This window comes from Pseudophryne corroboree, chromosome 1 (genome assembly GCF_028390025.1).
Source record: "Pseudophryne corroboree isolate aPseCor3 chromosome 1, aPseCor3.hap2, whole genome shotgun sequence".
In the NCBI taxonomy this organism is placed as follows: domain Eukaryota; kingdom Metazoa; phylum Chordata; class Amphibia; order Anura; family Myobatrachidae; genus Pseudophryne; species Pseudophryne corroboree.
In genome coordinates, this window is record NC_086444.1 from 714,355,493 (window position 1) to 714,367,507 (window position 12,015).

Here is a 12,015-nt window from a genome sequence, read left to right on the forward strand (position 1 = left end):
GCTCACGTAAATGTTTTTTCCCCCTATACAGTCCTTATGCATCTACTTCCCTTGCTACATGGAAATGTCAATGGAAGCAAAACAATCATTCAGGAGTTTCAGGAGTACTGGCGCCGTGGTTTGTTATCAGGCGAAGATACTGGCAACTCAACGTTATCTGAAGTAGTTAGTCCAAATGCCAAAAACCAAACACTCAGCCAGATTAATGTGCCCTCCAAAGCTCGTTTGAAACGTATCATTACGGAGAATTCTGTATATGAGAAGCGTCCAGATCACCGTTTATGTTGGTACGTGCACTTGGATGTTTTGAAAAGCTTCCAACAGGAAAGTCTTCCTGTGCCATGCCAGTGGACATATATTACACAGGTGAATTCATCTATCAGAGAGGAAAGCGGGGCAGCTGGTAGAAAAATGCAGTCAATGCCAACATCTGGAAAGAGAAAGTCTGCTGGCAGCATGACCATAACAAAGTTTATGATAAAAGCCAAGGAAATGGGGACCACGAATGATGTAAGTAACCATCTTGTTTTCAGCAATGTGATAATTATACCAGTTCCTGAAAAAACAACTAAACTGGCATTTATGTCAGCCTTTGATGTATGTGGGGGGGGGGGGGGGGGGGGGTGTTTATCAAAACAAAATACGCTGTTAAACTCTTTTCTTTTTAGTTTTTTAATTTTTAAACTGATATATTTTAACATCTGAAAGATGACTCAAGAGCAACTGTTTCTCTTCTACAATACATTGTAACCACGTTTTCTTTTTAATTCAATGTACATAAATTATGGGGGGGGGGGGGGGGGATTGCAGTTCAACTTTTTTACTTTTTAAAAGTACATTTCAAATATTTTTGGAGACATATCCATCCAGACGCTGGCTGGCAAGGGGGGCAGGGTGCCATCTGCCCCCTGGGCCAGTAAAATGTAAGTGATCCAGGGCCGCCTGGCTGTGAGAGGCAAACAGAGGTCCTCCTGCTCTCGACGGCTCCAAGTTATAACTTTTAAACTCCCCCCCCCCCTGCCTGGCTGCCCCCACATCAGGCTATAAGAAAATGTCCACCGCTGACCAGTGGGATGCCAGGTATCCTATCCCAGGACCCTAGCGGCTGGAAAGTGAATAAAGGTGTTGGGGCTTATTGGAGCAGTTGGACTACTCTTCCTTCTGCTGTAGAGATGACAGGGGGTGGGGGGAGGCAGAGGCTGGTGCAGTTAGGAGCAGTCTGGAATAGTGCTGTGTGAACTCCCTGGATAAAGAATGAATTTCTGGGCCAGCTTCACTTCTGGAGAGATTGTATTGGGAGGCAGCAGCTGTCTGCAAACTAGAGCAGATAAGAAGTAGTACACTGGTATTGCATTGTGTAGCTCCATCTCTGCCCCCGCCTTGTCAACACTGCCTCTGTAAAGCTCTACCCCCATGTACACCTACACTGTGCTGTTCCATCTCTGCCCCCACTGTGTATACTCTTTCACTGTGCAGCCCCCCTCTGTCCCCACCCTGTCTACACTGGTACTATGCAGCCCTACCTGTGCCCCCACCCTGTGTATTCTGGTACTATGCAGCCCACCGGTGCCAACTGACACCATGCAGCACCACCTGAACATCAGCAACTTGATGGGTGCTATAGTTTTTGGCAAAAAAACACATTTGTGTACATGCATTACTTCTGTAAACTATAAACTGATTGTTCTGCGTACATGTAGTTGCTGAAATGAGTTACATTTCTGTGTCATATGTATGCTCCTGGAACAGTGTTAATGGTTTATTGAGATTTATTAATTGCTTATTCAAACGCCTCCGCGGTGTAAATGGGTCCTGAAATGTAGGAAGTAGGATTGTCAGCGATCGACTATGTGCTGCCATTTTGGGGAGGGGTGGCAACGCCCTCAGTTTCCCAAAACGGAGGCATGTCGCCGCTGTTTAGGGGATGCAAAATGTCCAGAGATCTCAATCGTTAGAGATTTCTCGAACGTCCTAGTGGATGCTGGGGACTCCGTAAGGACCATGGGGAATAGACTGGCTCCGCAGGAGACATGGGCACTATAAGAAAGAATTTAGATTCTGGTGTGCTCTGGCTCCTCACTTTTTCAGTTTTCTGAAAACTCCTACACACATGGTTGCAGCCTGAGAAATCCTCTGGATACAATTGTGGGCCCTATGTGGGAGTTCCAGTGCTTTTAGCATTTACTGACTCTGTCTCTGGATATACCAATTGATACACTATTGCACTTTTAAAAAATAGGTATTTTAACCGAGTGTACCGAACTAATCTATATGTTCAGGCGGACATAGTAAAGTCTGACCATGAAGTCAATTTTTAAAGGAATATTACCTCTTTTTTATGCAATGAGTTTAATTATCTAAAGGTTGATCATAATATTCTGTATGCAGAATTATACAGTGTATAGGTGCTCCAATACAAAAATATATTTCTGTTACCCCTGATGAAGTCAAACTGACGAAACGCGTTGGATTTATCAGTCAGTCAGTATTCCAGTTAGGAAAATTACTCCCTTCGCCAAGCGCACACCTTGCTAAGGTGAGGAAGTGTTTACATCTACCTACTGGATTCTGCTGTCAGTTATCAAAATCCATGTATAACCTGTTGTAAAAAAATTCTCATGTCAAAGACTTTTATGAATTCTTTTTGTATTAAATATTTTATTCTAATTGGCCTTGGGTCATTTGTTTGGGTGACTTTCTGGTGAGGGGTTATCCACTGCAGGAACCCAAGAAATCCAATTATCCATAGTATAAGATACACCTACTTGGAAGGACTTCCGCTATATCTATACATCAAACAGAGCGCGCTCAGGATTTGTGTTTTCTATCTTATGTTTGTCTGAGATCCGGCAACGGAGGTCTCGCCTGTAGTGCTGCTGGTTCTGCGAGCGCAAGATAAGGATATTTTTGTATTGTGTGTGTGTGTGTGTATATATATATATATATATATATATATATATATATATATATATATATATATATATATATATATATATATTATAAAACATGCCCAAAGAGACATGAGGCTACTGGGTCCTAGAGTCAAAGCTATGTCTATTTCTGCTTGACGTGTCCTGTAGAATATGCAATGGACAGATGATGCCGACTTAAGAGGCATATGGAAGGCTGAGGATTGTGTGGAGAAGGGTTCTCGGACCTGGTCTCCACAGCTATAGCTGGTAATTCTGATATTTTGCCTTATATTCCTGCACAGCCTAGGAAAGCACGACATTATCAAATGCAGCCTTTCGAACAAAGAAACAAAGTCCGAGGTGCTTCCTTTCTTGCCAGAGGCGGGGGCAGAGGAAAGAAGCTGCACAACACAGCTAGTTCCCAGGAACAGAAGTCCTCCCCGGCCTCTACAAAATCCACCGCATGTCGCTGGGGCTCCACAGGCGGAGCTAGGCCCGGTGGGGGCACGCCTTCGTAAGTTCAGCCACAAGTGGGTTCACTCCCTGTTAGATCCCTGGGCAATAGATATTGTGTCTCAGGGATACAAGCTGGATTTTGAGGAGATGCCCCCTCACCGACGGCCCTGCCGGCTTCCCCCCATGAGAGGGAAACAGTGTTAACTGCAATTCACAAATTGTATCTTCAACAGGTGGTGGTCAAGGTTTCCCTCCTTCAACAAGGAGGGGGTTATTATTCGGCCATGTTGTAGTCCCGAAACCGGACGGTTCGGTCAGACCCATATTGAATTTAAAATCCCTGAACATATACCTGAAAAGGTTCAAGTTCAAGATGGAATCGCTAAGAGCGGTCATTGCAAGCCTGAAAGGGGAAGATTTTATGGTGACTCTGGACATAAAGGATGCATACCTTCATGTCCCCATTTATCCACCTCATCAGGCGTACCTCAGAATTGCGGTACGGGATTGTCATTACCAATTTCAGACGTTGCCGTTTGGTCTCTCCACGGCCCCGAGAATATTCACCAAGGTAATGGCGGAAATGATGGTGCTCCTGCGGAAGCAAGGTGTCACTATTATCCCATACTTGGACGATCTCCTCATAAAAGCGAGATCAAGAGAGCAGTTGCTGAACAGAGTATCACTTTCTCTGGAAGTGTAACGGCAACACGGCTGGATTCTATATATTCCAAAGTCGCAGTTGGTTCCTACAGCTCATCTGCCTCTTCTAGGCATGATCCTAGACACAGACCAGAAAAGGGTTTATCTCCCGATAGAGAGAGCTCAGGAGCTCATGACACTGGTCAGGAATCTATTAAAACCAAAACAGGTGTCAGTGTATCACTGCACTCGAGTCCTGGGAAGGATGGTGGCATCATACGAGGCCATTCCCTTCGGCAGGTTCCATGCGAGGACCTTCCAATGGGACTTACTGGACAAGTGGTCCGGATCACATCTTCAGATGCATTGGTTAATCACCCTATCCCCCAGGGCCAGGGTGTCTCTCTTGTGGTGGCTGCAGAGTGCTCACCTTTTCGAAGGTCGCAGATTCGGCATTCAGGACTGGGTCCTGGTGAACACGGATGCAAGCCTCCGAGGGTGGGGGGCAGTCACACAGGGAAGAAATTTCCAAGGGCTGTGGTCAAGTCGGGAGACTTGCCTTCACATCAACATCCTGGAACTAAGGGCCATATACAACGCCCTACGTCAAGCGGAGTCCCTGCTTCGCGACCAACCTGTTCAGATTCAGTCAGACATCACCGCAGTGGCTCATGTAAACCGCCAAGGCGGCACAAGGAGCAGGGTGGCGATGGTAGAAGCCAACAGAATTCTTCGTTGGGCGGGGAATCACGTAAGCGCACTGTCAGCAGTGTTCTTTCCGGGAGTGGACAACTGGGAAGCAGACTTCCTCAGCAGGCACGACTTCCACCCGGGAGAGTGGGGACTTCATCAAGAAGTCTTTATGCAGATTGCAAGTCGGTGGGAACTGCCACAGGTGGACATGATGGCATCCCGCCTCAACAAAAAGCTGCAGAGATAGTGCGCCAGGTCAAGAGACCCTCAGGCGATAGCTGTAGACGCACTGGTGACACCGTGGGTGTTCCAGTCGGTCTATGTATTTCCTCCTCTTCCTCTCATACCCAAGGTGCTGAGAATCATAAGAAAAAGAGGAGTGAGAACAATACTCATTGTTCCGGATTGGCCGAGAAGGACTTGGTATCCAGATCTGCAAGAAATGCTCACAGAGGACCCGTGGCCTCTGCCTCTAAGACAGGACTTGTGCAACAGGGGCCCTGTCTGTTCCAAGACTTACCGCGGCTGCGTTTGACGGCATGGCGGTTGAACTCCGGATCCTAGCAGAAAAGGGCATTCTGGATGAGGTCATTCCTACGCTGATAGAGGCTAGGAAGGATGTGACGGCTCAACATTATCACTGTATATGGCGAAAATATGTGGCTTGGTGTGAGGCCAGGAATGCCCCTACGGAGGAATTCCAGCTGGGCCGTTTCCTTCACTTCCTACAGTCGGGAGTGACTTTGGGCCTTAAATTGGGTTCCATTAAGGTTCAGATTTCGGCCTTATCCGTTTTCTTTCAAAAAGAACTGGCTTCTCTGCCTGAAGTTCAGACGTTTGTAAAGGGAGTGCTGCATATTCAGCCCCTTTTGTGTCTCCAGTGACACCTTGGGATCTTAACGTGGTGTTGAGTTTCCTGAAATCACACTGGTTTGAACCACTCAAAACGGTGGAAGTAAAATATCTCACTTGGAAGGTGGTCATGCTATTAGCCTTGGCTTCGGCTAGGCGTGTGTCATAATTGGCGGCTTTGTCACATAAAAGCCCTTATCTGGTTTTCCATGCGGATAGAGCAGAAATGAGGACCCGCCCACAATTTCTACCGAAAGTGGTTTCATCCTTTGATATAAACCAACCTATTGTGGTGCCTGTGGCTACTACTGACTTGGAGGATTCCGAGTCACTGGATGTGGTCGGGGCTTTGAAGGTTTATGTAGCCAGAACGGCTAAGGTCAGGAAAACAGAATCTTTGTTTATCCTGTATGCTTCCAACAAGCTTGGGGCGCCTGCTTCAAAGCAAACTATTGCTCGCTGGATCTGTAACACGATTCAGCAGGCTCATTCTGCGGCTGGATTGCCGCTGCCTAAATCAGTTAAGGCCCATTCCACAAGGAAGGTGGGCTCTTCTTGGGCGGCTGCCCGAGGGGTCTCGGCATTACAGCTGTGCCGAGCGGCTACTTGGTCAGGTTCAAACACCTTTGCAAAGTTCTTCAAGTTTGATATCCTGGCTGAGGAGGACCTTGTTTGCTCATTTGGTGCTGCAGAGTCATCCGCACTCTCCCGCCCCTTTGGGAGCTTTGGTATAATCCCCATGGTCCTTACGGAGTCCCCAGCATCCACTAGGACGTTAGAGAAAATAAGATTTTACTTACCGGTAAATCTATTTCTCGTAGTCCGTAGTGGATGCTGGGCGCCCGTCCCAAGTGCGGACTTCTTCTGCATTACTTGTATATAGTTATTGCTTAAATAAGGGTTATGTTGTGGTTGCATCAGGGTTGATCTGATGCTCCGTTGTTGTTCATACTGTTAACTGGGTAAGTTTATCACAAGTTATACGGTGTGATTGGTGTGACTGGTATGAGTCTTGCCCTGGATTCCAAAATCCTTTCCTTGTACTGTCCGCTCTTCCGGGCACAGTTTCTCTAACTGAGGTCTGGAGGAGGGACATAGAGGGAGGAGCCAGAGCACACCAGTATCCAAATTCTTTCTTAAAGTGCCCTTTTTTAACTTTTTTCTTTAATAAGTAACTCTGCTTATGAGAGGTAAACTTGGAATTGTACCGATATTCACATGCTGGAAAGCTTTCATTACTTGAGCTGCTACCAATTGTAGAACACAAGATGGGGTTGTATGTTTAACCCTATTGCCACTGTGTGTTTACACCAGTTATTTATAAACTGTTGCCATTATTCTACAGGCAGGAGCAACAGATGGTTTCCAGGCAGACACTGAAGAAGAGACAGACGAAGATGATGAGGATTGTGTAATAGTAGAAGTACAAAGCAAACAAGGTTTGTCATTTATTACCTTGGGCAACTTTATTATTAGATTCATCAGGTAATAGTCCTGTTCCTATGAAGTGAAAGTCTCAAATTGGCATTACAGTAATATGGTATATAGAAAGGTAGCAAGAGTATAACACTAACTTATAACACTTCATTCATGCAAAGCACATTCATTTTATTATCTATTCAGTCCTGTATGTTACGTTCTTTTTTGTTTCAGTTAAGTGACACATAATTAAGCTTTCTCTTACGTCCTAGAGGATGCCGGGGGACTCCGTAAGGACCATGGGGTATAGACGGGCTCCGCAAGAGACATGGGCACCTAAAAGAACTTTCTAGTATGGTGTGCACTGGCTCCTCCCTCTATGCCCCTCCTCCAGACCTCAGTTAGATCTTGTGCCCAGAGGAGATAGGGTGCATTACAGGGAGCTCTCCTGAGTTTTCTGTAAAAATAATTTTGTTAGGTTTTTTATTTTCAGGGAGCTCTGCTGGCAACAGACTCCCTGCATCGTGGGACTGAGGGGAGAGAAGCAGACCCACTTCTTAAGAGTTAAGGGCTCTGATTCTTAGGCTACTGAACACCATTAGTTCCAGAGGGAGTCTGAACACAGGTCTCAACCTGGGGTTCGTCCCGGTGCCGCGCCGCCATCCTCCTCACAGATGCCGGAAAAAAGAAGCCGGGTGAGTATGTCAGACATAAGACATCATCAGGTGGCAGAAGACTTCAGATCTTCATGAGGTAAGCGTGCAGCAGGAAGCTGCACGCCATTGCTCCCACACTTACATTGCACTGATGGGGGCAGGGGGGGCGCCCTGGGCACCAATAAACCTCGTTTTAGGCAAAAAAAAGTATGTAGTTAGGCTGCGGAGGCAGTAAACTACGGATCCCGACATTTTTTTTCAAATTCACGTGCGGGACCGAAGCCCGCCGCGTGAGGGGGCGGAGCTTGATCCCTCAGCACTAACCAGCGCCATTTTCTCCACAGAGGCTGCAGAGAACGCTGGCTCCCTGGACTCTCCCCTGCTGAGCATCAGAGGGCTGAAAAGAAAGAGAGGGGGGGCACATAATTAAGGCGCAGTGAGTGGGGAAATCTATATACACATACACACACACATATATATATATATATATATATATATATATATATAGTGAGCTAACAGCGCCAAAAATGCAGTAGAAAGTAATTTTTCACAGTATGTCGATTACAAGTATACCTCAGTAGAATATCTAGTCCCTATATGCCACTCCCCTTTCTTTATGGGGCGTCTGCTGGATCTTAAGTAAAACCTGCACTTGTACGTGTGCAGGATAGGTAAAAATTGGAAAAAGCAAATAAGATCAGAGCGACCATAGTGGTAAAATACTTTAAGAGACTAAAAAAATTTTTTATAAAAACAATGCAGGGTTTATTTACAACGAACGTTTAAGAAAATTGAACATAAAAAAATTGAACATAAAAAAACGGGGCAACATACATAAAATGCTGTTTTTTAAAAAAACGGTTACAAAATCTTTAAAAAAACTTTCCATTGGACATGTAAAAGACAGCAATAGAAATAGTGCTAAAAATACATGCATTTAGAAAATGAGAAACACTAGAGACAATTATATGTCTATAGTTATGTATAGAGATATAAATAGATAAAAAGTTCCGTATAAAGAAAAAGCAGGTTAACTGAGGATTTCAATAGTAGCAGGAATCACCCAACGCGTTTCGTCTGGTCTGACTTCATCAAGGGGTAATCACCCTTGATGAAGTCAGACCAGACGAAACGTGTTGGGTGATTCCTGCTACTATTGAAATGTGTGCTGGCATACTCTGTCTCTCCAAAGGGCCTTCTTTAGGGAATTGTCCCCTTATAGTTATATCCCAGTGTGTGTGGGGTGTCGTTACGTGTGTCGGCATGTCTGAAACGGAAGGCTTATCCAAAGAGGAGGTGGAACAGATGAGTGGTGTGTTTCAGTCGGCGGTGCCGACTCCGGATTGGGTAGATATGTGGCATGTTAAATGCTAGTGTAGCTTCACTGCATAAAAGACTGGACAAAGCAGAGTCCAGTGCGTCGGCAGGTAATCAAATCTACGGATTATACCGACTCACAGGACCCGTCGGGGTCTCAGAAACTTCCCTTCTCACAAATAAGGGACACAGATACCGACACGGACTCTGATTCCAGTGTCGACTATGAGGAAGCAAGATTGCACCCCAGGGTGACAAAAAGTATTCAGTGCATGATTATTGCAATAAAAGATGTGTTGCATATCACTGATGAGCCCTCGGTGCCCGACACGAGGATACACATGTTTAAGGGAAAGAAACAAGTTATAAACTTTCCTCCTTCCCATGAAATTAATGAGTTATGTGAAAAAGCATGGGAAACTCCAGATAAGAAACTGCAGATTCCCAAAAGGGTTCTTATGGCGTACCCTTACCCTACACAGGACAGGGTACGTTGGGAATCCTCTCCCACAGTGGACAAAGCCTTAACACGCCTTTCCAAGAAGGTGGCGCTACCGTCCCCTGACACAGCGGCCCTCAAGGATCCTGCGGACCGCAGGCAAGAGACTACACTAAAGTCTATCTACACTCATACTGGTACTTTGCTTAGACCGGCAATTGCGTCGGCATGGGTATGTAGTGCAGTAGCAGCTTGGACGGATACACTGTCAGCTGACCTTGATACCCTAAATAGGGATACAATTTTGTTAACATTAGCTCATATTAAGGAAGCAATCTTATATATGAGGGACGCTCAAAGAGACATTGGTTTACTGGGTTCAAGAGCCAATGCTATGGCTATTTTGGCAAGAAGAGCCTTATGGACGGGGGATGCGGACTCAAAAAGGCATATGGAGGTTTTACCTTACAAGGTGATGTATTGTTTGGGGAAGGCCTCGCGGACCTGATCTCTACAGCTACCGCGAGTAAGTCGACCTTTTTACCTTTAGTTTCCCCAACAGCAAAAGAAACCCCCACAATATCAGATGCAGTCCTTACGGTCGCATAGATCCAGAAGAGGTCGGGGCTCCTCTTTCCTCACCAGAGGTAAGGGTAGAGGCAAGAGGGCACCTGCTGCGGCTGGTTCCCAAGAGCAGAAGTCCTCCCCGGCTTCCGCTAAGTCTACCGCATGACGCTGGGGCTCCCCTGCGGGAGTCTGCACAGGTGGGGGCACGCCTTCGACTATTCAGCCAAGTCTGGGTTCAGTCAGACGTGGACCCTTGGGTGATAGAAATACTCTTCCAGGGCTACAAGCTGGAATTCGAAGTAGTGCCCCCACGCCGATTTTTCAAGTCTGCCTTACCAGCTTCTACCCCAGAGCGGGAAGTAGTGCTAGCTGCAATTAAATGCTGTGTCAACAGCGAGTGATTATCAGGGTTCCCCTGAGCCAACAGGGAAAAGGGTATTATTCAACCCGATTTGTGGTTCCGAAGCCAGATGGTTCGGTATGGCCCATTTTTAAACCTAAAATCCCTGAACCTGTACCTGAAAAGATTCAAATTCAAGATGGAATCGCTCCGAGCTGTGATAGCCTGCCTGGAAGGGGGGGATTTTATGGTGTCACTGGACATAAAGGATACTTGCCTTTCATGTCCCCATATATCCCTCTCATCAGGAGTACCTGAGATTCGCGGCACAGGATTGTCATTATCAGTTTCAGACGTTGCAGTTTGGGCTGTCCACGGCCCCGAGGATTTCACCAAGATAATGGCGGAAATGATGGTGATCCTGCGCAAGCGAGGAGTCACAATTATCCCATACTTGGACGATCTCCTGATAAAAGCGAGATCAAGAGAGCAATTACTGGAGAACGTGTCACTCTCTCAGAGAGTGCTTCAACAACATGGGTGGATTCTCAATCTACCAAAGTCACAGTTGGTTCCGACAACTCGACTACCGTTCCTAGGCATGATACTGGACACGGAACAAAACAAAGTTTTCCTCCTGTTGGAAAAAGTCCAGGACCTCCAGAACATGGTCTAAGAACTACTAAAGCCGAAAAGAGTGTCAGCTCATCAATGCACTCGGGTTCTGGGGAAAATGGTGGCAACTTACGAGGCCATTCCCTTCGGCAGGTTCCATGCAAGGACGTTTCAATGGGATCTTCTGGACAAATGGTCCGGGTCCCATCTACAATTACATCAAAAAATAACACTGTCCCCCAGGGCCAGGGTGTCTCTTCAATGGTGGCTACAAAGTGCTCACCTTCTAGAGGGTCGCAGGTTCGGCATTCAGGACTGGATCCTGGTAACCACGGACGCAAGCCTCCGAGGAGGGGGAGCAGTCACCCAAGGAAGAAATTTTCAGGGACAATGGTCAGACCAGAAGTCCTGTCTACACATCGACGTGTTGGAGCTAAGGGCCATATACAACGGCCTTCGACAAGCGGAGAATCTTCTTCGCAACCTACCGGTTCTGATTCAATCAGACAATGTCAGCAGTAGCTCGTGTGAACCACCAAGGCGGGACAAGAAGCATAGTCGCGATGGCGGAAGCCACCAGGATTCTTCGCTGGGCGGAAAATCAGGTAAGCGCTCTGTCAGCTGTATTCATTCCGGGAGTGGACAACTGGGAAGCAGACTTCCTCCGCAGACACGATCTCCATCCAGGAGAGTGGGGACTTCATCAAGAAGTCTTTGCAGAGATAACGGGTCTCTGGGGAGTTCCTCAAACAGACATGATGGCGTCACGCCTCAACAAGAAGCTTTGGAGGTATTGTGCCAGGTCCTGGGACCCTCAGGCAATAGCAGTAGACGCTCTGGTAACGCCATGGGTGTTCCAGTCGGTCTATGTGTTTCCTCCTCTTCCTCTCATCACAAAAGTGTTGAGGATCATAAGACGAAAAAGAGTACAGACAATACTCATTGTTTCAGACTGGCCTCGAAGGGCCTGGGACTCAGATCTTCAGGAGATGCTCACGGAAGATCCCTGGCCTCTTCCTCTGAGGGAAGACCTGTTACAGCAGGGGCCCTGCATGTTCCAAGACTTGCCGCGGTTACGTTTGACGGCATGGCGGTTGAACGCCGGAT

General features: G+C 46.7%; 1 protein-coding gene across 2 annotated transcripts in view; it reads left to right on the top strand.

The window, feature by feature from the left end:
• Window positions 1-12,015, top strand: part of CHAF1A (chromatin assembly factor 1 subunit A) — a 566,913-nt gene that overhangs the window by 539,633 nt on the left and 15,265 nt on the right. For both annotated transcript variants that reach the window (XM_063915198.1, XM_063915188.1), the window contains 2 exons: window positions 32-510; window positions 6,901-6,994. In XM_063915198.1, coding sequence (XP_063771268.1) covers window positions 32-510; window positions 6,901-6,994 — 573 coding nt within the window. The remainder of the gene's footprint in view (window positions 1-31; window positions 511-6,900; window positions 6,995-12,015) is intronic.